General features: G+C 42.7%; 2 protein-coding genes across 11 annotated transcripts in view; one reads left to right on the plus strand and one right to left on the minus strand.

The window, feature by feature from the left end:
- Positions 1-27992, minus strand: part of RALGPS1 (Ral GEF with PH domain and SH3 binding motif 1) — a 167997-nt gene that overhangs the window by 77732 nt on the left and 62273 nt on the right. The window lies entirely within an intron of this gene.
- On the plus strand, positions 911-26707 carry ANGPTL2 (angiopoietin like 2). The gene is made up of 5 exons (XM_053281822.1): positions 911-1487; positions 9134-9976; positions 22887-23080; positions 23911-24181; positions 25151-26707. Exons 2-5 carry the CDS (start codon positions 9178-9180, stop codon positions 25348-25350), a joined length of 1464 nt encoding a protein of 487 aa, XP_053137797.1. The 5' UTR covers positions 911-1487; positions 9134-9177; the 3' UTR covers positions 25351-26707.

The following is a 27992-nucleotide window of genomic DNA, read 5'->3' on the forward strand; positions in this document are numbered from 1 at the left end:
TGGCAGATAGCTCAAAGAGGTACAACTTATCCATCAGAGCCAGCGTGGTATAGTGGTTAGAGTGTTGGACTAGGACCGGGGAGACCCGAGTTCAAATCCCCATTCAGCCATGAAACTAGCTGGGTGACTCTGGGCCAGTCGCTTCTCTCTCAGCCTAGCCTACTTCACAGGGTTGTTGTGAAAGAGAAACCCAAGTATGTAGTACACTGCTCTGGGCTCCTTGGAGGAAGAACAGGATATAAATGTAATCATCATCATCATCATCATCAGACTAATAGGATGGATGGTGCTGATCCATCTCTCTCCCTGGGGGCTAGGAGTGCACAAATCAAATCCTTTTGGTCAATGTGCAGGGTGAGCACACTGCTCCTCTAGGTACACGAAGGGCATGTGGCACAGCCATGGCAAGAGGGGTGGGAGAAACAGAGGACTAGAGTCTGAGAGGGAAGGAGTGGAGAGAGCACGAGCACACGCATGCACGCATTCAGTCAGGTCCCTGATGAAAACAGCAGAGCTTAACTCATCGCTTCAAGTCTAACTGCGATAATGTCAGTGAATACAGACTATTTACAAAGAACGGCTCACAGTCATTCAGACTCAACCAAGGGGAAAAAAAACCACTTGCAGGGCGACAGTTTAAAACCTGCCCCCTAATTTAAGGCATCCAGGAACTGCCCCCTGCCTTGAGCAGCAGCAACAGCAGCAGCGACCCAACCCCAACAACGTGCTGCTGCCTTCTCCAGTCATTTGTCGTTTCTTTCCAGCGCTCCCTCTCTGGCAAAAGCCAAGGAAGCAGCCTCCTACACACCCGATTTCTCCGGGTTGCTGAGAGCCGTGACATCACTGGGTAAAAGTTTGGCTCCCGCCAGCCCTCTACTGTTTGTGGTTAAGGGGAGGCCCTGAACGTGTCTCTTGCTGGTGGATCCCTGGCTTGCCCTTGTGGGAGGGGGGAAGCCGAGCTTACCCAACCAGAACTTGTCTGCTTACCGCATGCTTGATTATCTTTTTTCCCCCTCCTACTGCATGTAAATCCACCACAAAGGAGCTGAAGTTCAAATAGGGCTGTTTTAGCCTCGCTTGAAATGATGGATTCACAGCTTTAGAACTGAAACGCAGGCCAGCCGGAGTTCCTGAAAAGCAAGTCACTGCTGCAGCCTATTGTCCCTCTGTGTCTATAGCATGGGGACCGACCGCTTTGATTCAGCAATCAAGTTAAAGAGACGAGGGCTTAAACAATAAGGAAATAACAGGGCGGCAATAGCCTTCTTATGTTGTTAGCCTTCCCAGCACAGTGCCAAATGCATGAACCTTTTCATGCAATACCATCTAGGTAGTCCTTCACAGATGAAGATATTTATTTTGGTGCAAGCAGTGATGGCACTATTCCTGTGGATGAGCCAGTCAGTAAATCTTTGATTTAAGAAAAGAAAAGAAAAGAGAAGAAAAGGAAAAGGAAAGCTTGAAGAAAGAAGCTCAAAGGAAATAGGGTAAGAATATTAAAAGTGTCACGTTTAACATAAATGTATATATTCATTGCCCACTGTGAAATAATGTTTTAAAGTCTATGACTTGGAGGGTGGGGGGAGACAGACTTTTGCTACAGCTGTTAAGACTGTGTAGACTAAATTTAAGAAGAACTTAGAGAAGCATCTCTATCACTTTCTGTAAGAAATTGCGAAACCTTATTAAAAGGAAAAGATACAAACTTCCAAGTGTTAAGTTCTGTATGGCTTTTCTCATGATTGTTTTTTTAAAACTTTAAAATGCATGTTTGTAAACTCAGTCTAAAGCGATCAAAGTGTCAAAGTTATCAGGATTTTTTTAAAAAAAATTTTTTTAAACCAATCAGTCCACTACAATATTGATCATGTGTGTGAGGAAAAGGCTGTTTCTTCCCTAAAAAAAATGCTACACAGCAAAACCGCCTCTCACGTTGTACCATTTCTTTGAAAGGACTATTGTATTACAACCCAGGAAGCTGGTCCTTACTTTCCTTTGACACACTGATCAGATTAAAAGATACAGAAAGTTTCTCTTAGTAACAGCTCCTAGAATATCAAAGTGTTTGCATGTTTAAGGGAAAACTTCTTTTAAAACTCCAAACCAAGCAGAACTGGCTATTTTGGAAATATTCCTTGCAACAGCTTTTGCAGTCCATGCCAAGGGTGAAACATGAAGCAAGTGCGATAAGATCAAACACTGTTGCAAAGCTCTTATTTTGCAAAGCTCTTAACACATGAAACAGAAAGCAAAAATGCTAAGACATCTTTCAGCATGGGCTGGCTTAAGAGAAAAGAAGGTGAGGCCACTGTGAAAGGGTAGTCTGCAGAAATGTGACATTTGGGGTCAGCTTTCCTAAGAGGATGCTCAACAGAAAGATGCGGTCTGGTAAATTTCTCTTGAACCCAGAAAGAAAGGTTGCAGAGGCAATTATACATAATGATGCAAAGCAAAAGGCATGGGATAGGTAATCTTTCGAAATCTCTAAAGGCAGTCAGAACTATTTTGAAACAAATGTTCTCAAAGAATTAATTAAGATCCCTATTCATTGGGCTTCCCTCCCCCACCCCCTTCACAATCAAAGGAAGCAGGCTGAGTTCACCTACATAGCTTCAGCCACATGGAAATCACAGCAACTGCTTCTATCTGTTTCACAGGAATTCACAGGAATTCTGTAACCAAAAGGGTGAGTGGCTGTGGTGGGAGGGGACATGACTGCTTCTGGAGTGTTTGGATATTAAACACACATTTGTCATCAGATCACTTTTTATATAAGGAATATGCTGTATGCAAGTTGACATTTAAGGGAGAAAGCATGAAGAGAAGCTGCCAATTGGTGCCTCACAATGCCCAGGGTACTGAAGGGGATCCACACAACTATTGCTCTCTAAAGAAGACTCCATCTACAACTGTGTCTTCTGAGAGGGTGTAGGGCAAGCCCCATGCTTTTACCGAAACGGGATTGCCAAAGAAATGGTAAAAAAGAATGAAAGTGAACACCTGCTGAACCATTTGGCATGCACCAAATCTACAGATGATCGTTATTAACACTTTTCAACATCAACCAAATCTCAAAGCATAGCAAAAGGCATGAGACATAATTGAGGTGACTGGGAAGATCTCATGTCTGAAGAAGAAATTAACTGTTTTTCTTTTAAAAATTCATTCTTTTTGGAAAAATAAAGCACGTAAATATCTCTGGTGAGATGTTTCCTTTGTTATTTAATCATTAATCTTCCCATCCATTGCACAAATCAGGATTTGAACAGAAATGTCAAAATCATGAATGCTTTCCTGATATGCAGAAACGTCACACCAACTGTAACTAAAGAACATCAGGGTTTTTATCTGTGCCAAATCTCGACCAGAGATCAGCCCCAGAACACATTCTGAATTCATGGTACATGTGAAACAGTAAAGAGGACAGCACCTCTGAGCATGTGCAGAGTGAATTTCCTCATCACCAACACACCACAGGTGACAAGGTTAAGTTCCTGCATCTCTTATTTTAGAAACTAAATGCTCTACATCATCAACAAAGAAATCATGACTACAACAAAATGCCAAGCAAAAGGTTAGTTAAGGAGGAGAGAATATGAAATAAGGGATAACAACTTCAGAGTATCTACAATAAAGAGTCTTTTGCCACAATTAAAGCTTCTGGAAAAATTCAGGTTATAATTATCAGGCCAGATCCACTTTTGTATCTCTGACTTCATAATCACATTTAAATATGAACTCTGAGCTCTGTCTTGTTAAGGAGGAGGAGTCAATTAAATTAGGGCCCCAGCAAACCTGGGAGTTCAAGTTATCTTCCCTTTCAACAAATCTAAAACATTAGCAAAAAGACAGTTTTCACAGCTACTAGCAAAGAAATAAACCTTGCCAATAACAAGGTTACAGCATTGTTACTTGAAGAATACCAAAGCCAAAGACAACATGGCTACAAGGATTCCAATATGGTTGAAACCTAAGCCAAGTGTGAGGTGGGTCTCTCTCCATGGGGAGATGGAAAATGGCAGTTGCAAAGGAAAAAATCTGGCCTTCAGGACTGTCCTTTCCAAGATGCTTCTTGACTTGGGCCATAAGATTATTAAGAACAGAGGAACAACACTGTGGCTGACGTACAGACATCGAAACGTTTGTTTTGCCTGTTTTTACAACGGACTGATATTTGTCTTTTTTTAACGCAATAAACGAAGGTCCTGAAGGATAAAAAATATATACCAGGAACGAGTAGCTGAGTTCACGCTCTTGTGTGTAATGTGTGGTAGTTTTAATTTTTTGCTTCCCTCAAAAGCCCAATATAATTTCTTGTTCAACATTATCTTCTGCCACCTTGGAGAGCTTGGAATACCTGTACTCTCAACTGCTGCAATTTCCTTCTGCTTTTTAAAGTAAGATTTTCCTTTTTGGAGCACAGAAAGTGAATTCATGATACTTCAAGGCTCTTATATTTTTGACTTATAGCTTCAGAGTAATTTACTGTGAGGTGTGTGTATCCATCAGGCAGGTCACTTTTTTCATTTTCTCTTGCTAAGAAGAATGCATGCCAATGAAGACAAAGTAGAAATTGTCTCTCTTGCTACGAAATCTGCAGTAGAGTGGATTCCCACAGGGTTGCCCTTCGTTTCCCAGACAGCAAGTTATGCCCCTTCATAGCACTTAAAAAAACATTTCTCTCTCAGACCTCACAGAAGATGCTTTGTTTAAATTATGAAATGTTTTTCTTCAAACATACAATTCAAAATAATTTGTAGTCTTTAAACTGCATAAATAAGGGAGTCAAACATGAGCCATAATTCTTTTTTTCCTTTTTCAGAGTCTCCACAATTGTAGAGAGTCAATGATTACGTATCTAGTATTTATTTATCTAAAACATTTGTACTCCGCTCCTCCAGTGCACTACTTCATTAGGTGAGGCAATTTGCCTCAACACCACCCATTTTAGTTCAGCCCTAGATATGTGCCTGGACCACAACAAACCAAGTATCTGTACAGTGCAACTTTCTTCTTAAAAATTGATATAGAAACTAGAATCTGGCCACTGATACGCTGATCTCAAAAAGAACCACCACTAAGAAGCAGAATCAGCAGACAGAAATGGCAAAGAATGCTCCTACAGCCACTGCAGAGGACTTCTTTGCACTAAAAGGCTTCTCTTCCAACAGAAAGACTGTCTCAACTGTTTTACATCTGGGGCCAATCCAACTGCACAAGCAACCAAAGTCATTACTTGGCTTGGGGTGGACAATACTTTATGGGTACCAATGGAACAGCATGCGAAGTGTATCCTATCTCAGCATCTCTCTGCGATGCAGCAAAAGAGTCTGGGATGTCCCTCATATCAGGCTATGAGTCCCTTGGGGCAACAAGATGTCTTAGTCCAGTCCATTTGGGCTCTCAAATATTTCTCCTCTCTCTAGCATCTTACCTGTTTAAGAATAAATGCTAACGTACCCCCAGCATTCACTTCAGTACTAACATACCAGAATGAGGTTGTGGTATTATGAGCACATAGGAGTTAAAAACGTTATCTAGCTTCATGCTGACAGTTTGACAGAGTCTTGTAGAAATTTTATTTGTGACTTTGTGCTATATCTTAATTCAGAGTGGAAAAGTCCAAGTAAATCCTTTCAGTGCAGCAGGATAATTCCCACACTGAGTCGTCAGGTTTTCACTTGTAACTCACAGTGCCAAGGAAAATATTTGGTTTTGTTTGTCGTTTTCAGAAACAGGAAAGAAAAGAAAAGAAAAATGTAGTATCTTTTCTTTGGAAGCTGCTGCCACCGCCACCGCCGTGCCTCCCGCACAACTTATTAGATGACAGAAACATTTTCAAGTTGTGTCCCCTGAGGCACAATTAGTTGAGCCACCGCTGAAAGAGCAAACACAATCAGATCCATTACTACCTCTTGCCCTTTGGCCAACCATATGAATAGCCAGACTAGGTGTAAGGAATGCAATCTCCATCCCATCAGTGTCAATGGGAGCTCTGCCACCGATTTCGGAGTGCCTTGAGAGGGAGCCAGGAACTGGTCCAGATCAGTAACCCCAAACATTCTTCTTTTAAGCAGAGTTTCCTCTTGTAGGAAGTGTGCTTTAAAGAGGAAAACCAAACAAAGACTGCAGAGTAACTGGGACACAGAGCTGGAGGAGCAGGGTCTAGTGGCTAGGGTGCTGGAATCCGATCGTGTGAGTGAGAGTGATTCAAGTCTTACCTCAGCCACAGAGTTATTATGTAGGCATGGCCGAGTCACTATTTCCCTTCGCCTCAGTTCCCATTGCTATGAATATCTGTCAGTATTAATAGCAATGGCCAGTTTAGTCATGGTGAAGGCGACACAGTAAGAGCCTGTGAAACACTTTGCCACATAAAATGCTGTACAGATTAGTTGTAAAAGTGCAGCAGCACAAGCAAAAGTGCAGATTAGCCCAACCACATGCTTGCCACGAAGTGGTTCTGTTCTGTATGAAGCTGACCCACACCCACGCATTTCGCTTCCTTTTGAGGGGGGGGCTCTTTCTTGAGAGCATTTCTTTTTCTTTCTTTTTTTTTACAAGTCCCACAACTGCCATCCTGCTCTTAAAACTGTGAGATCACGTAAAGGGATTTCAATGGGAAAAAATGAGATTCTATTTATGGTCAACAGGGACTTGTGAAGGGGGGGGGATAGGGAGAGAGACCTGAAAGCCAGATATTGAACAAGAAAAACTCCCCCCTCCCCTCCCCACTTTAACTACTATGCTGAAGACATTTTCAATAATACTTCAACTGTGTAAAGTAGGAGGGCTGGAAGCTTGCCAGGGTCACCAAGTGTTACCTGCTGCACAAAATGCTGGCTATACAAGTTAAAGCTGTCCGAGGGAGTTTTAATTTATTATTTCAATTGCTTCGAGATTTTGAAGGAAACTGATTTAAAGACTACACAGGGCTTGGTTTGTGTGGCAGGCGGTTTCCTCTCTTCCTCTGGCAAAAAACCCTTATACTGTATCCAATAGACCTACATGCCAACACAGAAAGGATATTTTGCATTGTAATCGCAGCATTCCCTTCCCCCAGAGGTCTATCAAAGTCTGAGCCTAAGTGCTTTCCCAAAATGGTCTAAGATCCGTTTGAGCTGGCTTTAGCTTCTGAGGTTGAGCAGGCATCAGGAAGTTTTACATTTCTATAAATTAAATATTCTGAGATTTCAGTCTGCATTGCATTTCCTTCAGAATGGTTGTTACTTTGCCCAAGGGCTTGCAAAGGGGCAGAACAGAAACTGGAATAAATAAATAAACAAATCTGTATTTATTGTTTATTTACTGCTTTGCTATACCTAGCAAAAAGTTGGCCTCCCTTCGAGATCCAAAAACATTTTGGAGTGCAAATTCCACAAAGACAGATATTTTAGCTCGAGAACATTGGAATATGCACCCCAGAGAAAATGGAACCAACATGCTCCTTGGAGAGCATGGAACCAACATGCTTGCCTTGGAGATGACATTTGCCAACAGAACGTATTAGAACTGGCCCTAGCTTTCTCATTAATGGCTTAAGATAGGTCTCTGAAGATTAAAAGTGGCTCTGAGGTCTGATACACAAGTGTGTCCACTTCTAGCAATTACGACAGTTTCTTCTATAGAAAAACAGACATTTTGGTAAGGAAGATTTAAATGCTATTAGTAATAACTTCCTCATAAAAGATAAATTTAGAATATGAGAAACACTATATAGTTTAAAAAGACAAAAACAGGCATGTGAAGCTAAAATAAAATCAGAAGTGCTCTGGGGAAAAGAGAACATTCAGTAACTGAAAGCCAGAGACACACCTTTCCTGTAGAAGAGCGGAATATGGACATGGTCTCAAAACCCCTCCCTTTTATTTCAGATCATCAGTCAAATGAGAGTAAAGGCTCCCCCTGAAAAGGCGGAAGCATTTGACTGGGGCAGGAAACGCTTTGAATTGTCTCTCCACTTCTGCCCACAAGTACATTTATAAAGTCTTTGACTGGACCCAAAGACACCGCCTGTGGTTGCTCTATCTGATCCTGAACAGAAGAAATCGGGGTGTTTTCACCCATCACTTGCCCCACTCGTCTGAGCCCCTTTCCCATCCAGAGTTCAACAAAGCTGTGGGGAAAGCTCCCTCTTTCCCCACTGCTAACCTTATAAAGCTATTAGCTCTTAAGGCTAGAGGAGAATGTGAGGGGTGAATGTAAGCAACCATCAGAGCAAAGCTCTGGGCATATTTATTACCTATTTCTAAATTGGAAAGTCTATCCTAGCATCACCGTGCCTCACCCTAGCGCAGGGCTTCTCACCTTTGGCCCCCTTGCAGATGTTGGCCTTCAACTCCCTTAATCCTTGGCTATTGGGGCTGGGGATTATGGGAATTGTCATCCAAAAACAGCTGGGGGACCTAAGTTGAGCAGGCCTGCTCTAGAGCAACACTAGCAGCTGTGGGCTTCAATGTGCTGGAGAGCAGAGGAATGGCATTTGTTTGCTTTCTCAGAACTGCCACCAAGGATGTTCATGCATACTGCGCTACATGCTTTCACCATTGGTCTTGCGCATCTTCCATCACTGGTCCGACTTTTAATGATTATGTTCCCCAAGCAGCTGTGATGGTATGCAAAAATGCCACATCTATTCAGACTTATCTTATCCTATCGTTATGTGATGAGCTCCGCATATGGCACACAACTCAAAACTAGCACAGCCAAAAGTCAGCACAGGCTAACCAAAAAAACCACAGAAGCAATATCCAAGAAAAGTTGTATGAAATGGCCATGAGCCATCTTTTTTTTTTTAAAGTTAAACTAAAAACTATTTGTTTTGCAACTTGAGAAGGCTTAGTAAGGCTAACTTTGAAAATGGTGAAGTACTCCAATTGTGAATGTGATCCAAAACGACAATTTTACTGTTTATGGCATTTTCTAAAGCCGGGGTAGGCAACCTTGGCTCTCCAGCTGCTGTTGAACTACAACTCCCACCACCCTTAGCCACAGGTTGTGGCTGGGGATGATGGGAGCTGTAGTCTAACAGATTAGTTACCATTTAACATCCAAAGGAACAGGCCTGCTTTTTGCTTGCTTTCACTTATTACTGAATCCTGACTGTTCATCATTTATTTTGTGTTTATCACAGATCAAAAAGTTCATTTGTACAAAACAATTCCACGATAAAGGACCATGAAGGCAGCGGTTTGCTTGTTGCTAATGGTAGGTGTGGGAATACGTGTCAGCAAGACCAAAGATGTCGAAGACAGCAATGAAGGAGAGGAGCAAGAGTTCATATACACAAACAGGTATAAGCGCTCAAGTGACACGCCGGACAAGTGCACCTACACCTTCATTGTACCTCAGCAGAAAGTGACAGGTGCCATTTGTGTTAATTCGAAAGAACCTGAGGTGGTACTTGAAAACAGGGTAAATAAGCAGGAGATAGAGCTGCTGAACAATGAACTGCTCAAGCAAAAGAGGCAAATAGAAAGCCTTCAGCAGTTAGTGGAAGTAGATGGTGGAATCGTGAATGAGGTGAAGCTCTTACGAAAGGAGAGCCGCAACATGAACTCGCGGGTCACGCAACTGTACATGCAGCTGCTGCACGAAATCATCCGAAAGCGGGACAATGCTTTAGAACTCTCCCAGTTGGAAAACAAGATCCTGAATCAAACTGCTGACATGTTGCAGCTTGCAAACAAATACAAAGACCTGGAGCACAAGTATCAGCACTTGATATCCATTGCCAATAACCAATCGATAATTATTGCACAACTGGAAGAGCACTGCCAAAGAACGCCGTCCATTAAACCCATTCCTCAGCCTCCACTGCCACCAAACAGAGTGTACCAGCCTCCCACTTACAATCGTATTAACCAAATATCTACCAATGAGATTCAGAGTGACCAAAATCTAAAGATTCTGCCACCTACTCTCCCAACAATGCCGCCAGTTACCAGCATCCCAACTTCCACTGACAAACCATCAGGTAAGTAGATTTTCCGACATATCTAAAGTACACCTTTCAGTTAAGACACAACCAGCTGTGAATCTGCTTGTTGTGGGAAAGCCTTCATGAGTTCTTGAGACTTTAGAGAGAATAAATTGCTAACAATAAGTGTGTGCGCATGTGTGTGTGCAGGGGGGCGGGGAGCATAAGAGTATCACAAGGAAACAAAGATTTGGGAAATCCAAGGAATAGCGTTAAATGCCTAATCTCTTATGTGAGCAGGAAGTGACTGGACAGAGCTCCTGAAAGTGGTCAGAGCCACTGGAAGCTTATAGGATCCTGAACTTGGCAGGGAGGGGATTAGGAATCCTAATCAACCCCCTTCCCCCAGGATCCTATAAGCTGTTATGGTTGTTATGGCATGGCTGTTATTCTCTAGGATCCCATAAACTGTTATGGCAGGATACCACATGCTATTATGGACTCTATCCATTAAATTTCATCCCATTCTGGACACCCCCAGCTTTTCATGTTTCCTGAAGGACACTGAGCATGCTCAGGCCTCAGTCAGTCAGTTCTACTGCTTTTCTTTTTAAAAAAATAAATGTGTTTCTGGATACCCAGTGAGTCCCTCAGCAAGGTAGAAGCCACATCCTTGTTGGTGGGCACTGGCAGGCCCCATTTTACTGCCCAGCTGATTGGCACAGGAGCACCAAGTCTGGTATTAAGGGAAATAAGATGGAAAAAGATGAAGTTGCAGATTACAGAACTTTAGGAATCCTGCACCCTGCTCTAAATCCACTTAGGATTTGAAAGAACACTACCTCTGTCATGTACAGTGACAATTCTGACAATGCTCTTTGCCAAATAGGGTATCGGCTCCCCTTCTAGGAATGCCTTACCTGCATGCTGCACTGCAGGAAATCTAGACATTTTGGCTCAGAAATTGGCTGGCAAAACCTCTCTCCATCTGTATCTTTTAAATTGAGGTCCTTAAATACAGAGCCTATTGGATGTACCGGATAGCCCTAAACTTGGATTGTGGAGTGCCTAAAAAGTTCAATGGAGATGTGTAATTTTGTTTTATGGCCTTGTCATTTATTTCTCCTGGAGATCATTCTTGGATTTAATTCCATTATGCAGGAAAGCTCTTCACTGTGAATATGACAAACCTGGGTTTGCAAACACAAATGTTCCCTCAGAACAACATGGGTCATTATCTTTAGCTATGGGAATTTCTTCCACTTTTAATCAGCCTTCTAACCAACTTGCTGACCTTGAGATGTGGTTCAAATTCACTTTAAACACTAAACCCCATGACAATTGGGTCTAGTCAAAAGTGCATCTTGCTCAATTTCCCTGGCAGTAGACAGTTCTGAACATTTCACAAACAGTAAAAATAGAGAGAGATGAAGCTTCTGTGCTTCATGCTAAAGTCTAGCAGTTTAGGATAGAAAGCTGGAACTCTGTATCCCTGAAATGCTGGGCCAATAGGAACATAGGAAGCTGCCTTACACTGAGTCAGGTCACTGGTCCATCTAGCTCAGTATCATCTACACAGAGCGGCAGTGGCTTCTCCAAGGTTATAGGTAGGAATCTCTCCCAGACCTATCTGGAGATGGCAGGGAGGGAACTTGGAACCTTCTGCATGCAACCAGGCAGGTGCTCTTCCCAGAGCGATCCGATCCCCTAAGGGAAATGTCTTACAGTGCTCAAAAGTAGTCTCCCATTCAATTGCAAACCAGGGCAGACTCTGCTTAGCAAAGGAGACAATTCATGCCCGCTGTCACAAGTCCAGCTCTCCTCTTCCAGCTCCAAGGGTAAAAAAGCCAATTAGGAGTGCTGCTCTGTGAAATATTAGGTTGTGATTATTTGGGGAATATATTAAGCATCCCCAAGTATTTTAATCTTTAGCATAAATTACCCAAGGGAAAATTAAATGTTTAGACTCGTAACTATTTTTGTTTTTGATGTATTGGCCATTGGGAGGCTGCTTTAAAACTCACTAAAGCAAGCAGAAAGACTCCCTGGGGCTCCGTTGGCCTATAGAGACAAGGCTCTTTAAGCAGGCGTGTTTAAGTACACAAGGTTCCATTTTCTGCCAGTATTGTTATTGCTCAAGGAATGTTTAGCGGTGAAAAGTGACCTCACTCCAAATGGCAATTTTATGATTGTTTTTCAGTTTTTCCATTATGAACTCCTCAATGCAAATGGATTGTACCTTGGCCAAAAGCCTCTGCTTCAGGCTAAAACATGACATGCAATGTAGTAACCTGGGAGCAATTAAAGAATAGCAAAAAAACAAAAACAGGTAAAACATTGTTTCCTAGTAGCAGTAGCAGGAAGGAAAATTCAGTTACTGACACTTGAACCTTTGGTGTATTTTTAAAACATGTTGCCAGAAGTAAGATGAGTTGTGAAAAATGAATGCTTTTGAGAGCTTGTGTGTTCACTTAGAGGCTTCTGGATCTTTGAGTGTCTGGGCATTGTGTTAACTTCGAATTATTCATTAGACAAAGAGCAATGCAGACTGTACTCACACCACCATTTGCCAGTTATGTATAAAACAGTACTAAAGTAACTATTAAGCAAAAGGCAATCATTTTCATGTCCTTTTTGGCTGCTGGACCCTGTGTTCAGTTTTGTCATGGTCCATAATGGGGGAAGTACAGCAGAGGTTACAAACCACGGGGATGAGAGGGACCCTGAGGGAAGAGAGAGTTTGGCAGGAGAGGAAAAATAAAAATACTTAATAATACCACCGTTTTAATAGAAGAAACCAGGAACAGTCTGTGGCAGTGGGCCAGCAATTGCCCCCAAGTGGCATTCTTTTGTTTCCCTGCTTCCCACATTAAATGCAGTGATTGCATGGCCTTTCCTCTTGGTAAGTCACTGGCATTGTATTCACTCTCTCCCATTCCGTACTGACATAGGTACTCGGGCTATTCAGACATATTCTAGTAATGGCTGGTTCATACATGCTACGGTCGCCCAGATGGAGCAGTCCCGTGCCCACAGCCATATGGAGGAAGTCCTGCACAAGTTAATGGGACCACACAGCTTCCTGGGAGCAATTTGCTCAGTGTATGAAACCAAAACTGTGACTTCCTCCCTCCATGCTCACACACCAAGACGTTCTGTGGTTTCACAACCCAAAGGTTACTTCTTCCATGGAGCTGCAGCCATAGCTCCCTGTGAGGGATTTTAGCACATCTGGACCAGGCCTAAACATCTTGGGGACCACTCTCATAAGCACACAGAAGCCATGGAAAACCATTAGGGACGGGGGTTCTAGCCTTGGAAGCGAGTAGTGAGGTAGTCTTCAGAATGCCTCCAGAACAACTCTTAGCACATATCACTAGACATTCATGCCAAAAGCCATCCAGACAGAATTCAGCAAATACACGAGGTGTATACACAGCCACCTTGACACAGTGCTAATGCAGCATTGTTTGAGCTGTCCCATAACCAGTACCACACACAGAGGCGGAGGGATACAGCAGGCTAGCCATTCAGAGCGTGACCTGATGGTACATGCCTCAGCCCATTTTGCCAAAGCTTAAACAGGTCTAGGTCTGGTCAGTAACTGGATGGGGACTGCTTGGGAAATTGTCATTTATTTACAGTATATTTATTTTTTTATTTATTTTATTTATTTATCAAATTTGTATACCGCCCCAAACTTCCGTCTCTGGGCGGTTAATATTTAAATTTCATACTCCATGTTTCAGACCCATGATTTCACAATAAAGCAACAGCCATAAAGCCATAAACAATTTTTTAAAAAGAAAGCAGGAGAAAAACAGCGGCAGACATGAAAACCAACTAAAACCTGATCAGTTCAGAGCCTGAACTGGAACAGAAATAGTTTTACAGAGAGGTCTGGTGAATGTCCCTTGGGAGAGACCTCCATAAACTATGGTGCCACCACTGAGAAAGCCCTGTCCCTGGTCACCACTAAAAGGAAGACAAGACAATGTTAGGCCGGACTACCACAAGTTTTATAGAAGAAAGATGTGATACAAAGATGTAATAAAATATTTTTACAGTCTCACTTGTAAAACACATTCTGATCATATTTAAGAGCTCTTCCACAGCTAGGGCAGTAATTCCACAGACAGCAGTTACTATGCCAAAGTGAGGAAACAAAGCTGCAAGTTCAACATTTATTTCCATAGCTGGGCCAAAATGAGCTTTCTTTATATAAAAGAATGTGTCAGATTTTAATGACTTATGTAATACACCATAAATTTAACAGGAACATTTACAGTTTGGGCAGAATGTCATTGACTATGTCACGGTCAGTTTCAACTTCTTTACAAATCCCAAGAGAAACTAAAAGATGATGGGTACTATTTTTCAAGGTTCAGGGAAGGCTGCCTCTTGTAACAAAAATGAGAAAAAAGCTACAAGCAGTCAGACGCCTCAGACAGCAAGACGACACTGTTGGAGAAAACCAACCTCAGAAATCTCACTGTGAGGATAGATGAGTAGCTTCTCCAGGGTCATAATCTAAGAAAGATTTTTTGGTACTGCACAAATTATTTTCTGAGCATAGAATCAGAGACAGATGCTATGGTCAAAATGGTCGCCAACTGGTCTTATTTTACAACGGTGCATCTGAACACAGCTACGAATGATGCTGTTCAGGTCTTTAAGAAGAGGCCATGAATCCAAGTCTCGTGTATATGCTGGAAAAAAATCACACCATGTGGTAGTGACTGCTTCCCGATAATCACAGTTCACATTTTCTTTTTAAGAAGTAAGGTTCTGTTTTGTGGCTGCCAATGCCAAGATATCCTTGAAGGCGGGTGACTAATGTCTGCTGAAATCTCAGACACTAGAAGAATAGCTAAAAAGGTTTTCCAAGTCAGTTCCCTGCATAACTCCTCCTGTTCCCCACACTCCTTGACTTAAAAGGCAAATTACGTAACACCTCAGAATTATGCAACATAAGCAATATCTTCTTAATCTGCATAATGTATACAGGCTGCAGAATGCACCTTTTCTTAGTAAATAATGTGTTTATTTAAGTGCAACATACATGTAGCCCAGCAAAGGTGTGGCATTTGAAAATGGTCTATAACTTATACATTACCTGGGCCATTTAGCCTGGATTCAACATGACCACTTCTGCAATCATCAACTCATGGCAAGGCCCAAATAAAAGCCACTCTTTCAAAAGGGTCCAAATCATTGCACATTTCCTGGCCCCTACACAAATGGCACACAAAATGATGCACAACTGGTGGCCATTAAACATACATACAAACCCTTGCCATTCCATGGTTTGCGAGAACCTTCACCACATCCGCTTCTCCTTATAGTCCCAAATGACAACAGCTGGATGGAAACCACTTCTACATACTGCTGTATAGGCAAGGATAAGTTGTCAAAAACAGGAAGAATTCATGGACCCAAAGACTAGGTTTGCGTTTCACCATAACTGCCACAAACATGAAACTGCAAGATATATCACTTTTCATTTTGAGTGCAGTTATAGAAACCTGGGGCTACTATAACTCCCTCGTTTTATTTATTGCCCAAGTGACTAGGTGTTACTAATATTTTCCAGAGGAGGGAAATGTATAGTGAGTTCTTGTTACAAACTACATTTAAAAAAGAAAGAAAAAAAGACTTGAGTCTAAGAGAAAGCTCAAAGACTTTAGCAACGCAAAGCTTCCAAAAGTTAAGGAAATGATGTGAGCCATCACTCAATGTCACAACTGTGCTCTTGCCTTTGGTCTGGGAGCACCCGAAGGGGTACAAGCCAGGGCAATTCCTGCAATGGCTTTCCCAGAGGAGCCAGACCTATACCCCTGAAAACAGCCCAACGACAAGAGTTGCCCCCCCCCCAACTAGTATAGAGTACTCTTGGTTTCCAGGCAAGAGAGAAACTGTGGAATTTGCTCTTCCTCCTGTGTGCACTTCCTTAGGGATGCCTCCTTCCCACTCCGAGAACTGGGATCTGAATATATATTCAAAGCTGTAATTTCCCCTTATTCGGTGATGGAAAACTTCCTTGGCTCTAAGGGCCATGCTGGGAATGAAATGCAAGTCAGAGAGCCCCTACTCCTCACTGTCATGTAACTAACAAGTGTGCATGTTTCTTTTCTGATCCTTTCATTCACAGCCACACTATTAGGTTTGTAAATTTAAAAAAAAAAGTTTTAAAAATACAAAAAGGGAGCAATGCTCGATGACTGCAGATCTAGAAAAGAACCCAGAGAAATGCATGAACTGTTATATTGCCCACCCCTGCTTTACTGAATTGGCAGCAGAGTTCATCCAACTGATACAGATATTCATTCTTTGAAAAAGATACTAAGCATTGCAGGATGAAACCTTGCAGAAATCCCCCCCCCCCCGGTAAAACTTTCCTCCACTCTCTGAGGAAAAGCATCACGTGGCAGTATGCAGACAATAGTGGAATTGGACGCAGGCTCCCTGTGCACATACATCACATTTACACGCAGCACAGGCAAAGAAGGTGTTAGATGCAAGTCAGTGTGCCAATGTGAACAACAGCAAAAGCCTCCTCAACACTAACACAAGGCCTGCGGAGAAGAGAAAATGAGGTAATGTGTCCACAGCAGCCAAGGATTTCAGTGTTTTCCGCCAATTTATGAAATTTATTACACAGTTTAAAGTATGTCATGTTCTTAAATTGCACTAACACAATACTATTGTCCTAATTTTTGAGTTGGGGAAATGCACAATCCATGCTTTGGCAAGGTATCTAAAAATATCAGATTGTGCACTCTCTCCTTCATTCACATCCCATTGCAGGTGAAATCTAAGAGAGTTTTCTTTTCAGATTTCTCCGTTCTAACACATCTTAAACTGTAACCAGTGTAGCCCCCTTCTTTCCTTCCCTACACACAGGACCAAAGGGACATTACCCAAACACTCCGCCTTCTACATGTTTTGCAGAGCACCACTAGAAACTGACACTAATCTCCAGGACACTGCAAATGGAAACTCTGCCAGAATGTGGTATTTTTAGCACCCTCTGTAGCATTCAGCTTCTGAACTGCTTCCAGCTGATCAATTGCTGAGAGCACTTCCATTCATTATCCCCATTCATCACGTCACTGCAAGTCAATAAATCTTTCATTTTTCCAAACTTTAACAGGGACTTTGAGGTCAGCAACTGCAGCAACAAGGGCTACAGTTGTACCTCAAAAAGACACTGGCCAATATTGTTTGCGGAGCACTGCAATAATGTGGCTGTAGAAGAGGGGCGCACGGCTTCCGTCGCTCCAAGGAACACTTTTAGTCGTTGACTCAACAGGGCCACCCCCTACATGAACTGCAGATATGCATTTTTGTCATATTCAAACCAACTATATCATATCGTTGCTGTACACGTGTCAATTACTGACATACATCTTGTACTGGGAAGCTTGTAAGCAAATGCAAACAAAAGCCACTCTGAGGTGGAGAAGCAGATTTCTAGCAATACTGCCTTTCAAACATGTGAGAAAGAAAACATGCATTGGTTCACTGGGGGCTTGTGGGGTGTGTGTTATGGCTTGCTGGTCAGCCATATCGAACTGGGGTGGGGGTGGGGGGAAGGAACATAGGAAGCTGCCTTGTACCATCCAGCTCAGTATTGTCCATTGTACCATTGGTCCATCCAGCTCAGCATTGTCTACCCAGGCTGGCAGCGGCTTCTCCAAGGTTGCAGGCAGGAGTCTCTCTCAGCCCTATCTTGGAGATGCCAGGCAGGGAACTGGGAACCTTCTGGTTCCAAGGAGATGCTCTTCCCAGAGCTGCTCCATCTCCTACGGGGAATATCTTCCAGTGCTCACACATGTTGTCTCCCATTCAAATACTTTGCAAAGGGGACAATTATGCTTACTACCACAAGGCCAGGTCCCCTCTGCCTGCCCAAGACTGAAGCCTTTGGTTGCTGCACTCATGGAATCGTCCCTGTAGAAACTGAAACTCTCGTTCTCCTCACAAAGACAGGTTGCCGGGCAAGGAGACAAGCAAGGCAAAAGCCATGAGACTTGCTGGGTGACTCTGGGCCAGTCACTTCTCTCTCAGCTTAGCCTACTTCACAGGGTTGTTGTGAAAGAGAAACTCAAGTATGTAGTACACCGCTCTGGGCTCCTTGGAGGAAGAGCGGGACATCAATGTAAAATAATAATAATAAAATAATAAAAAGCATGCCACAGCACAGCAGCAGTTACAACAGACAGGCCATTGGTGCCCGTCCGTCCCCCCCACCAGCCGACTCTTTCCACCTCCTTGGTTGTTAAGTAAAGGGCCAGCTGAGCAAGCCATCAAGTACTCAACAACGGCACATGGAGCACATGCTTTCCCGCCCTCGGCTTCCAAGCAAGTCCCTTCCTGAGCTGGCACTAGGTCCACACTGACAGGGACTGCAGCACACAACAGGGCTCAGGCAGTAGCTAAAACGCTCCTGAGGACCGTGAATACTTGGAGAGGAGACTGCAGTCACCACAGAGTGCACCACAGAGTGCTATGCCCAGCCGGTTTGGTGTAGAGCAGGATGTTTATCTCCTCCTTTAATGGCTCATGGAGAGACCTCAAAGGCCAAGTGGAAGACACATCATCCTAGAGAGAATCTATCTATGTGGTTGCTAAGAGTCGACACCGACTTGACTGCATTTAACCAAACAATCAAAACTTTCTGACAAACAACCTCCTATCCTTTATCCTGAGAATTCAGCCACGTTTCTGCTGCAACTCGCAGCCACAAGGAAGTCCTCAACAGTGCACGCCTAGTTGACATATGGCACAACTGGTTGAGATGGTATCCTCAACGGGGGGTGGGGTGGGGTTTCCCAGAGGACAGGAAGATCCAAAAAGCTCCCTATGGTGTGCTGTTTAATGATGCTTTCCCACTAAACTTCCTATTTAATAAGAAAAAAGGCCAAATTATTGGAGCATTTTGTTGATTTCTGTGGCCATTGGGGTGCTTTATGAACTTTGCCTTAAATTCCATGAGTTCTTCATAGATTGTGAACTGCCCAAGGACTTCTTTTTGTATAGGGCGGTAGACAAATGTACTAAATAAATAAACCAAAGCATCGTTTCACAACCAGTGCAAGGCTGGATGTAAAGCAAGGGCTCACTTCTCCTTTGTGGTGAACGGTCCCTCTGCACTTTGTCAATTTCATCCCAAGTTAAAATTCTGATTTTCATTTCAGAATCAAGTAGGAGATGCAGCTTCTGCACTGTTATATTCATTTGGATGTCTAGCCTGCTTCATTCTCTTGGCATGGCAGGGGGATGGGCAGGGGGACAGGTAGGGAAACACACATAAAATAGGCAAAAGGGCATCTCTGCACTAAAATATCATTCCAAATAGACTGAAAGTCAGTTCAAATAGAACTGGCTTTAAAAGAAGGAAAAACAGAATGAAAAAGTTCAACACACACACACACACACCCCTACCTTTTACTAACATCTGTAGAAACGGACATCTGTTATTTTACTGCCAAGATAGGTCCCTTTTAAAATATCTGTGCCACGTATGGGGAAAGAGTACGGTCTCTCTTCAGCTGAATCTTGCTAAATCATTGCATGTATTTTAACATTTACTCCAGATTTTATTTCAAAGAAAGCAAAAGTGCTGTCCTTTATTTTGGAGAGCACTGCTCTGTGGAACACCACTGCCCTGGTATTTAGAAAAGTAAAAAGTATTTGGGCACCTAAAGGCGTATGACAAAATTATCCAATTTACCTAGACCATAAGCATATTATGGGTGGGATTATGGGTGGGTGCTCTACTGGGGTGGATTACTTGCTTTAGCACATACCAGTCTTGAAGAGGCTCCACTGAAACCAAGGACTGTTAGGATATTAGTACATTCGTGACGCTCAGAAGGGATGTAGCACAGCTTCCCAAAAGAGGTAAACAATGACTTGTTAGTAGGTTGCAGCACAGATTGCACTGTGATTGACCAATGTCTGATCTAGGTTCCGACTTCCCTGTGCAGTAGCACTTACCTTGAAAATGTCAAAGAGCATGCATTGATGCCCATTGTTTGCATTATGTTCATTAGGGAAATAATCACTATGGTATCCAGTAAAACCATTCTTTGTAGCATTCACTATTACTGTCCTGGTGGTAGAGAGAAAGGATTCTGTGGAACTCGATCTTCACGGTCGGCCTGAGCCTCTCCCTGGTGTCTGAGGCAGTGTGGCAAGGCATTGCCCGCCTCCGCTACCCGCCGAATAGCACATGCACTAAATGGGTCCCCTATCTGGCAATGCTTTGGCACTGCTCTTTGCCCTCCCTCTCATCCCAATAGTATACCAGTGTCGCTGCCCACCTCTTCCTCCTCCTGGTATTTTAGAAAGAGGGGAAGGGAGCAAAAGTGTGAAGGAAAGGGGACTGTGGACAAGAGCAGGGATTCTCAATGTTGGGTTCCCCAGATGCCATTCGACTTCAGCTCTCATAATCCCCAACCAAAGGCCACTGGGGCTGGGGATGGAGCTGAAGTCCAATAACATCTGGGGACCCAACGCTGAGAATCCCTGGACTAGAGAGTCTCAGTGCTCCAACACACACTCTCTTCTCTTCCTTTTCTGCTCCTTTCCCCACTTTTAAAGATACTGGGTGGAGAAGGATGGTACCACCACTGGGTAACGGTTGTGTACATGGGGTGGAGGCCAGCAGGAGGCTGTGGGGCATCCTCAGTCAGTCTCATGGGTGGAACAGCCATGCCAATTCTGGACAACCATAGCCCACTATAACACTTGTTGAGGTACTTGGAACACTGAAGCAGCCACCCGATTCAGGGCAAAGTTATATCTAGTTCTCCTGATCACAGTGACTACATTCATACCTCTCTTGCAATATCGTGGACTCAATTATCAATTTACATGCCAATGTTATTTTTGGCAAGAAGTTCAGCTGTAAGATCCTCTTCCAGAATAGGAGGCCAAAGAAAATTCTAACAGTCTGGATGGAATTTTCCAGGGGTGTGGGAAGGAAGGATGCATACACTGTTCATCTGACTGAAAGGTTCCTAACCAAACTTGACTGGCATAATTGCATGTTACCCTAAACAATGAGAACCAGTTAATAACCATCAATAATCTTATGGCACCTTAAAGACTAACACATTTATTGTAGCATTTCATGGACTAGCACCCTCTTTCCTCAGATGCATGAAGAGTTACCTTCAATTGACAGATATACATGGGTGTTAAGAAAAAAAAGGCGTAAACAATAGAGCCAAAGGGCTATGACATGCAAGGGGGAACACCTATGACCATTGTTTATATAACCCCTTTCTTCCAAGGTGGTGTACATGGTCCTTTTGACCCCCTCCCTCTTTAAATGTAAGAGAAGTACAGCAATCCACAACAGCAGTAACTAATACAATATTCTAGTAATAGAATCAACAATCAGAACCATTTGTGGTTCCGCTTCCCATCAAAGGCCTCTTTAAAGAGCGACAAGGCCATATCAGCTTCTCCATGGAGACTGTTTGAGAGCATCAGCATCACCACCAAAAAGGCCATGCTTTGTGTGCCCAGCTGCTGGACTGCAGTTTCATGTCTCAATCTTTAGAGATAAACCTCAGCTTGATGTTGGAATCACAATGTATTTTACATCTTTCCTTCCCCTGCTACTTAAAAATAGGTATGGGTGTTAAGCTTTCTGAACTTCAGATGGAGAATTATATTGTCAGTTTGGGAGATGTTGCATTACAGTGTTTTATATTCCTGGACCACTTAAAATAAGGTTGCAGAGTGGGGGAAGGGGTCAGCTTATGTTTGAACTTGAACACACAAAGCCAATGCATGGGACAACTCTGGATCCTCTCAAAAGGATCTCTCTGCAAAAGGATCCCCTAGCCCAGTGATTCTCAAACTTGGGTCCTCAGGTGTTATTGGACTTCAACTCCCATAATCCCCAACCAAAGGCCACTGAGGCTGGGGATTATGGGAGTTGAAGTCCAATAACACCTGAGGACCCAAGTTTGAGAATCCCTGCTCTAGCCTGTGAAGGGGGCTTGCCCATTTGCCACTGAAAGGATCGTAATGGGAGATAAATTCTGCTCTCCTTTATCCCCGAAGGGCGGGAGTGGGACTGGGATTCAAGTATGCACATCATAGGGTGTATTTCTTCAGAGCCTAATTCCGCTACCCCCACTCGAAAGTGAAAGGGCTTCTCCAGCACCAAATGGGGTGGGAGTAACACACACAGCGTTTTCACAGCAGACCCCCTCTTCCATACAACTGTTTTAGTACTAACCTTTTATTTGTCAAGAAGGGACTGTGCCATGTTTCGCATGATAAAACCTGCTCTACAAAATGTATCCTAAGTCTACTTTTCAGTGTTTGACCTCCAAATGGCCCAACTGCATGTAAAACTAAGCAGGGCAGCCGTGTTTTAGTCATTCTTTCACATCTTACAGTATTTAACCAGTTCAAATTGTTAAGATTTTATAGCCCATGCAATTTCCACCATTAATGACTAAGTTCTATAGCATTTTTAATGTGCCAAATGCTGGATATGGCCATATTAACCAAGATGGATTAGGGCTATCCAAGACACACAGAGCAATCACGGCCTGCATGACTGTACCCCCATATGCCATGCATTGTATAATGTAGCTGCACAGAAAGCTAAGCTTAACAGACTGAAAAAGGCTACAGACTGCTAACAAGTAAGCCAAGTAAAAGGAATCCTAGAGGGCAAGGGTGTGTGTGTGTGTGTGTGTGTGTGTGTGCACGCGCTAGAGAGAGAGAGGCTCCAGACTGACTCACTCACATCTCCCACATCACTGAATCAAAATTTAATTTTCCATAGAACAGAGCAACAGAGCTTTCCTGCAACTGCTGTTCTTCAAGAATGGTCCACACAGAGTACTCAGTCTGACCTATGTACTTGGTTGTGGATGGCACCCAAGAATGTGGAAACATGTTAGCAATTAACATGTGTTGTACTTTCAACCAGGTCCTTGGAGAGACTGCCTGCAGGCTTTAGAAGACGGCCACGACACCAGTTCCATCTACCTTGTGAAACCCGAGAATACAAACCGGCTGATGCAGGTCTGGTGCGACCAGCGACACGATCCTGGTGGCTGGACTGTCATCCAGAGACGGCTGGATGGATCTGTCAACTTTTTTAGGAATTGGGAGACTTACAAGGTTAGGGCAAATGAAAGGGCTGTGAGCATTCATTCTAATAAATGTTCTTGGAAAGACTTGCAAACATGAATTCAAAGCATTTGCCTGACATGGTGTACCTGCTCTGATGAAACAGTCATTGCCAGAGGTAGCGGAATATGGCAATTCCTGGAAATTTAAGTCCAAGAATCAAGTACCCAAAAAAGGAAACAACCCTATATAGGTATCGTACTCCAAAGCCCAATTCATCCTAATGATATGGGAGCCACATCCCTGTAGCTTCTTTCTATATCCCTCCATAAGAGTGTGTGCAAACCCTGCATATTTGAATGTGCAAGCCTAATACCCTCCCCTCCCTTCTGTCCAAGTGACATTTGGGACAGAAGGAACCATGTCACTTGTCCCACCTGCGGGTGACATTACCAGAGCAGCATGGGAAGAAATCATAGGGAAGTGATTTCCATACTGTGAGTGTGATCTGAGCCTAAATCTTCACAGCAAAGAGAAAATCGTATTTTCTTAACTGACTGATTTTTGAACTGCTAATGAGAAAAGCAATCAGAGCAAAAGCTGGTTCAGAAATCCTAATAGATAGAAACCTATCCACAAGCAGCCAGAGGAACACTTAATAGTTCCTTCAGTGTCCTTTGGAAAGGAACACTTCTGACCCACAGCTCAAAGAGCTAGAGGGAAGACAAAACCACTGTATGAACCTGTTACTAGATTTTCTGGTACAAATGTGCATTCCAGGAAGTTCCTTGAATTTACAATATGAACACACCACAAACTCAGTGAAGCTTCTGTATGGGTGTTATCAATACCTACTAATTTACTTTTTCTTTTTTCTACAGCAAGGGTTTGGTAACATAGATGGAGAGTACTGGCTAGGCTTAGAAAATATTTATTGGCTGACCAGTCAAGGCAATTACAAACTGCTGATCACCATGGAAGACTGGTCAGGCCGTAAAGTGTTTGCTGAATACGCCAGTTTCCGAGTGGAGTCGGAAAAAGAGTACTACAAGCTGCGACTGGGCCGATACAATGGCAACGCTGGAGACTCCTTCACGTGGCACAACGGGAAGCAATTTACTACACTGGACAGAGACCATGATGTATATACAGGTACAACAACAACAACAACAGTAACCATGCATTTCATAAGGCGGAATATAAAAAAATAGTGTTGCCTATAACATTCTATTTTTATATTATCTATTACATAAACTGAAAAACAAATGACTTCCACTGGATATCAAGGGAAAGACACCTAAGCTAGAGTTCTCAAGAACATCAACCATCTTTGCAAAATGTCTCCTCAGAAACTCCAGACAAACAGCCTAGTGGTACAGTTTTGGTTCTCCAAGAGGGGCAAACTGGCAGGAAAGAGACAACAAAGCAGGAACAGAGTAGTTCAGTCCCTGGCATCTCAAGATTCCAGGTCCAGTCTTGGGTATTCTGTGTCATGCGACGAGGACAGACTAAATTAGAAATGGTCGCATTAAGCCACTTCAGAATGCCCTTAGCAAACTGTGAACTATATCAATTTCTGATCCTATGATAGACACACATGCACAGTTTAGGGACACCACCATAAACAATATGTTGCTCACACATACATCAGGGCTAGCCAGTTCTCAGGCACCAAGGCACACCTCTGCCAGCCACACGGGTTTAAAGCTACCAAGAGAATGTGTCTTTCAGTTTACAATATTCCATTTACAGTGGTCCCTCGGCTTACGAAGATAATCCGATCCGAACGCACGTTCGTAGGTCGGAATTTTCGTAAGTCGAAAAGCGCATCCACGGAGGTCCGGAAACACTCGTAAGTCGAGGAAACCGCATCTAAAAATTCGTAGGTCGAGGAAGCCGCATCTAAACCGGCAACGACTTCCGGTATTTTTTGTCGTTCGTATGTCGAAATCTTCGGATGTCGAGTGCTTCGTAAGTCGAGGGACCACTGTACAATGGAAAATATCTCATCTAAAAGATGAGATGCTTAAATGCACATGGAAACAGTTCAAGACAAAATGCTGTATTAGCCACACTAATAAAACTGGATTCTTCACGGTTATGTCCTCACTTCTATTACAGGAAACTGCGCTCACTACCAGAAAGGGGGATGGTGGTACAATGCGTGTGCACACTCCAACCTCAATGGCGTTTGGTACCGGGGAGGACACTACCGGAGTCGATACCAAGATGGTGTCTACTGGGCCGAGTTCAGGGGAGGTTCATATTCACTGAAGAAAGTTGTCATGATGATCAGACCTAATCCCAACACATTCCACTGAACAAAATTCTTTTCCTCATGCCTTTAGTATGAGATGTAGAATACAAAGGCAGCAACAATTTTATGTGCTATCCAGAACACATCTTCTCAGCAGCAAAGACTGTAATATATTGTACATTGACTGCTCTTCATCGGAGGACTTGTATATTGTATTGTACCTTTCAAGAATTGTTTCAGAACCAAAACGTCAAGGAACATTTCAGACCATCACTCCTTGCACCAAAAGAATTTTTTCCTCTCTTTTTTTAAATTAAAAAAAAGAGTTATCAGGTAAGACGGACTGTAGATAAATTGAGATGCTAAGAATACTGCCATGTCCATCAAAATACTTTTGTATGTTATATATATTCTCAAATACTGGACATATTAAAAACTGTACAGCAAGACTTTTTTTTAAAACAAAAAATTAAATGTTTTGACACAGGAAACTATATCCTCTGAAAATATGTAGCCAGTACAGGTACCATGCCATGTTAGTGTGATTGTTCCTAATTTAATAATCTTTGTTAGATGTCGGGAATGCTTAGTGTCTGCTTTAAAGGGTCTACACATGCCCAGCACAAACAGAGCCCCAAAATGTTCTCTGATCACAAGGCACTATTAGAATGACAAACAAATAGTTTTCTATAGAACACACAAAACAATCCAGGTTGTCATCCTCACTCTTATTTGCATCTGTTACGACAGTGGCCATTCTCCATAAACAACGTAAGTATATTTCTCATAATCAAAAGCAGTATTGACTTTCTTCCAACCAAATGCCCAGACATTTTAGATAGAGTTTATTCATTCATTATATATTTTATAGCCAACATGAATACTTTTGTTATGCAAGTTACACTTACAGTCTCCAAGCTATTTTGTACCTTCAGAGTCATTACCTGCTCTGCCATCACTGTAACAACAAAAAGAGCTATCCAACTTTGCAGGCAAATGATGGATATAGATATATAACCTATTTAAATGCTTTTAGCCACAAGTTTTGTGATCTTTGGAAGAGACTAGTAATCTGGAACTATATTTGCCATATTTCATTATTATTGCCAAATATCCATATTAGAAGAGAATTGTGTGACCATATTTATAAAGTCCATTGTAGAAAATTGAATTCTGGTATTCTGCTGAGGTAGGTTTCCAGAATAGACGATTTTAGCACATTTTTCATTATAGGAACGGTGAAAACTAAACAATGTTTAAACTCTCATTACCTCATTATTTCTTTCCTAATGTACAATGTGCGTTAAAGATCTGATGTCTGATGTAGCAAGTCTTGTACATAAATGAAAAGTAGGGATTTTAATATATTATCAGATTATCCTTGTAATAATGCAAATGTGTAATAAAAGCAAGAAATGCTATTTTGACTGCTTGGATTTGATGATGATGATGATGATGATGAACAAAGCACCTAAAGATCACTAGTGATCTTTAGTACAGGAATTAAAAATAAGAACAGGAGCTGCCCACAGGCTTACAATCTAACGTTTAAAAACAGGACACATTCAGGGGAGGGGGAGGGAAATAATTATTCAAGAAAAGACAGGGTGAACAGATACATTTAACATAGGAAGGTCACCTTTGGCGGCAATTAATTGTAGGGCACATTTAAGGGAACCAATGTATCACTGCATTTGACTGCCAGACATTAAATGGCAATCAACTGCCGATTCATTTAGCAGGCCATTTTGCAAACGGTCCCTCCACAGACCCTCATCCTGAAATGCTAGAGAGAAGGAGCTCCATCTCTTGCTTCCAAACCACCACGCCCTTAACATTCCTCTGTCCCCTGCAGCTTTCAGAGAAGTGATGCATTTGTTCTTAGTGGTTCAAAGCAAAGCGCCATCTGCCTGAATTGCTGGGGTGACTCTCAACCAGCAGGCAAAGGGAATCAGAAAAGCTCTTTCTTCCTCCCCTTGCTGTTAGCAACAGCCCAGTCTTCACCGGTGTTCAAGAGCTGCATCTTGTGGTGGTGAGCATGGATTATCCCCAAGCAGGATCTGCCTTGGTTTGCATTTGGATGAGTGACTACATGTGAGCACTGTAAGATATTCCTCTTAGGGGATGGGGCCATAGCTCAAGTGGAAGAGCATCTACTTTGCATCCAGAAAGTCCCAGGTAGCATCTCCCAGGTCGGGCTGAGAGAAACTCCTGCCTGAAACCTTGGAGAGCTGAAGCCCGTCAGCGTAGACAATACTGTGCCAGATGGACCAATGGCTTGACTTGGTATAAGGCAGCTTCCTATGTAACAGGTGCACTGTATTTGCTTAACTTTTAGTCCAAAGCCATTTTAACTTTAACAAGAACTACTTGAACTCATTCATCAAATTATGTATGGAAGCTGGGTAGGTAACAAGGTTGTGGTAGTGGGGATGTTGGGACCAAATGGGGTTGCAGCTGCAATATTTTTGGTGATGGGTGGATGTGATGGAGAGATTGGGAGGCTGAGTAAAATTAGTACCAGATGTGGTGAAGGTATCAGAAGGATTTTTCTTTAAAGCAATGGGGAAGAGCTAAGGTTATTCACCATGCAGCTACATAGTAGCAGAGATTCATGCTAGAGGGAATCTGCTTGGGCAAAGGAGAAAATAAATGTTGATCTCATGGTACTAGATGGTGCATAGCAAGAGGCATCTAGCAAAGATG

Source organism: Hemicordylus capensis, chromosome 17 (genome assembly GCF_027244095.1).
Source record: "Hemicordylus capensis ecotype Gifberg chromosome 17, rHemCap1.1.pri, whole genome shotgun sequence".
Taxonomy (NCBI): Eukaryota; Metazoa; Chordata; class Lepidosauria; order Squamata; family Cordylidae; genus Hemicordylus; species Hemicordylus capensis.

Excerpts from the sequence above, each read along its gene's own strand:
- ANGPTL2 (XM_053281822.1), top strand. The coding sequence starts at position 9,178 with ATGAAGGCAGCGGTTTGCTTGTTGCTAATGGTAGGTGTGGGAATACGT. Across the intron at positions 9,977-22,886 it reads TTCCACTGACAAACCATCAG|GTCCTTGGAGAGACTGCCTG; the intron begins GTAAGTAGATTT and ends ACTTTCAACCAG. Across the intron at positions 23,081-23,910 it reads GGAATTGGGAGACTTACAAG|CAAGGGTTTGGTAACATAGA; the intron begins GTTAGGGCAAAT and ends TTTTTTCTACAG.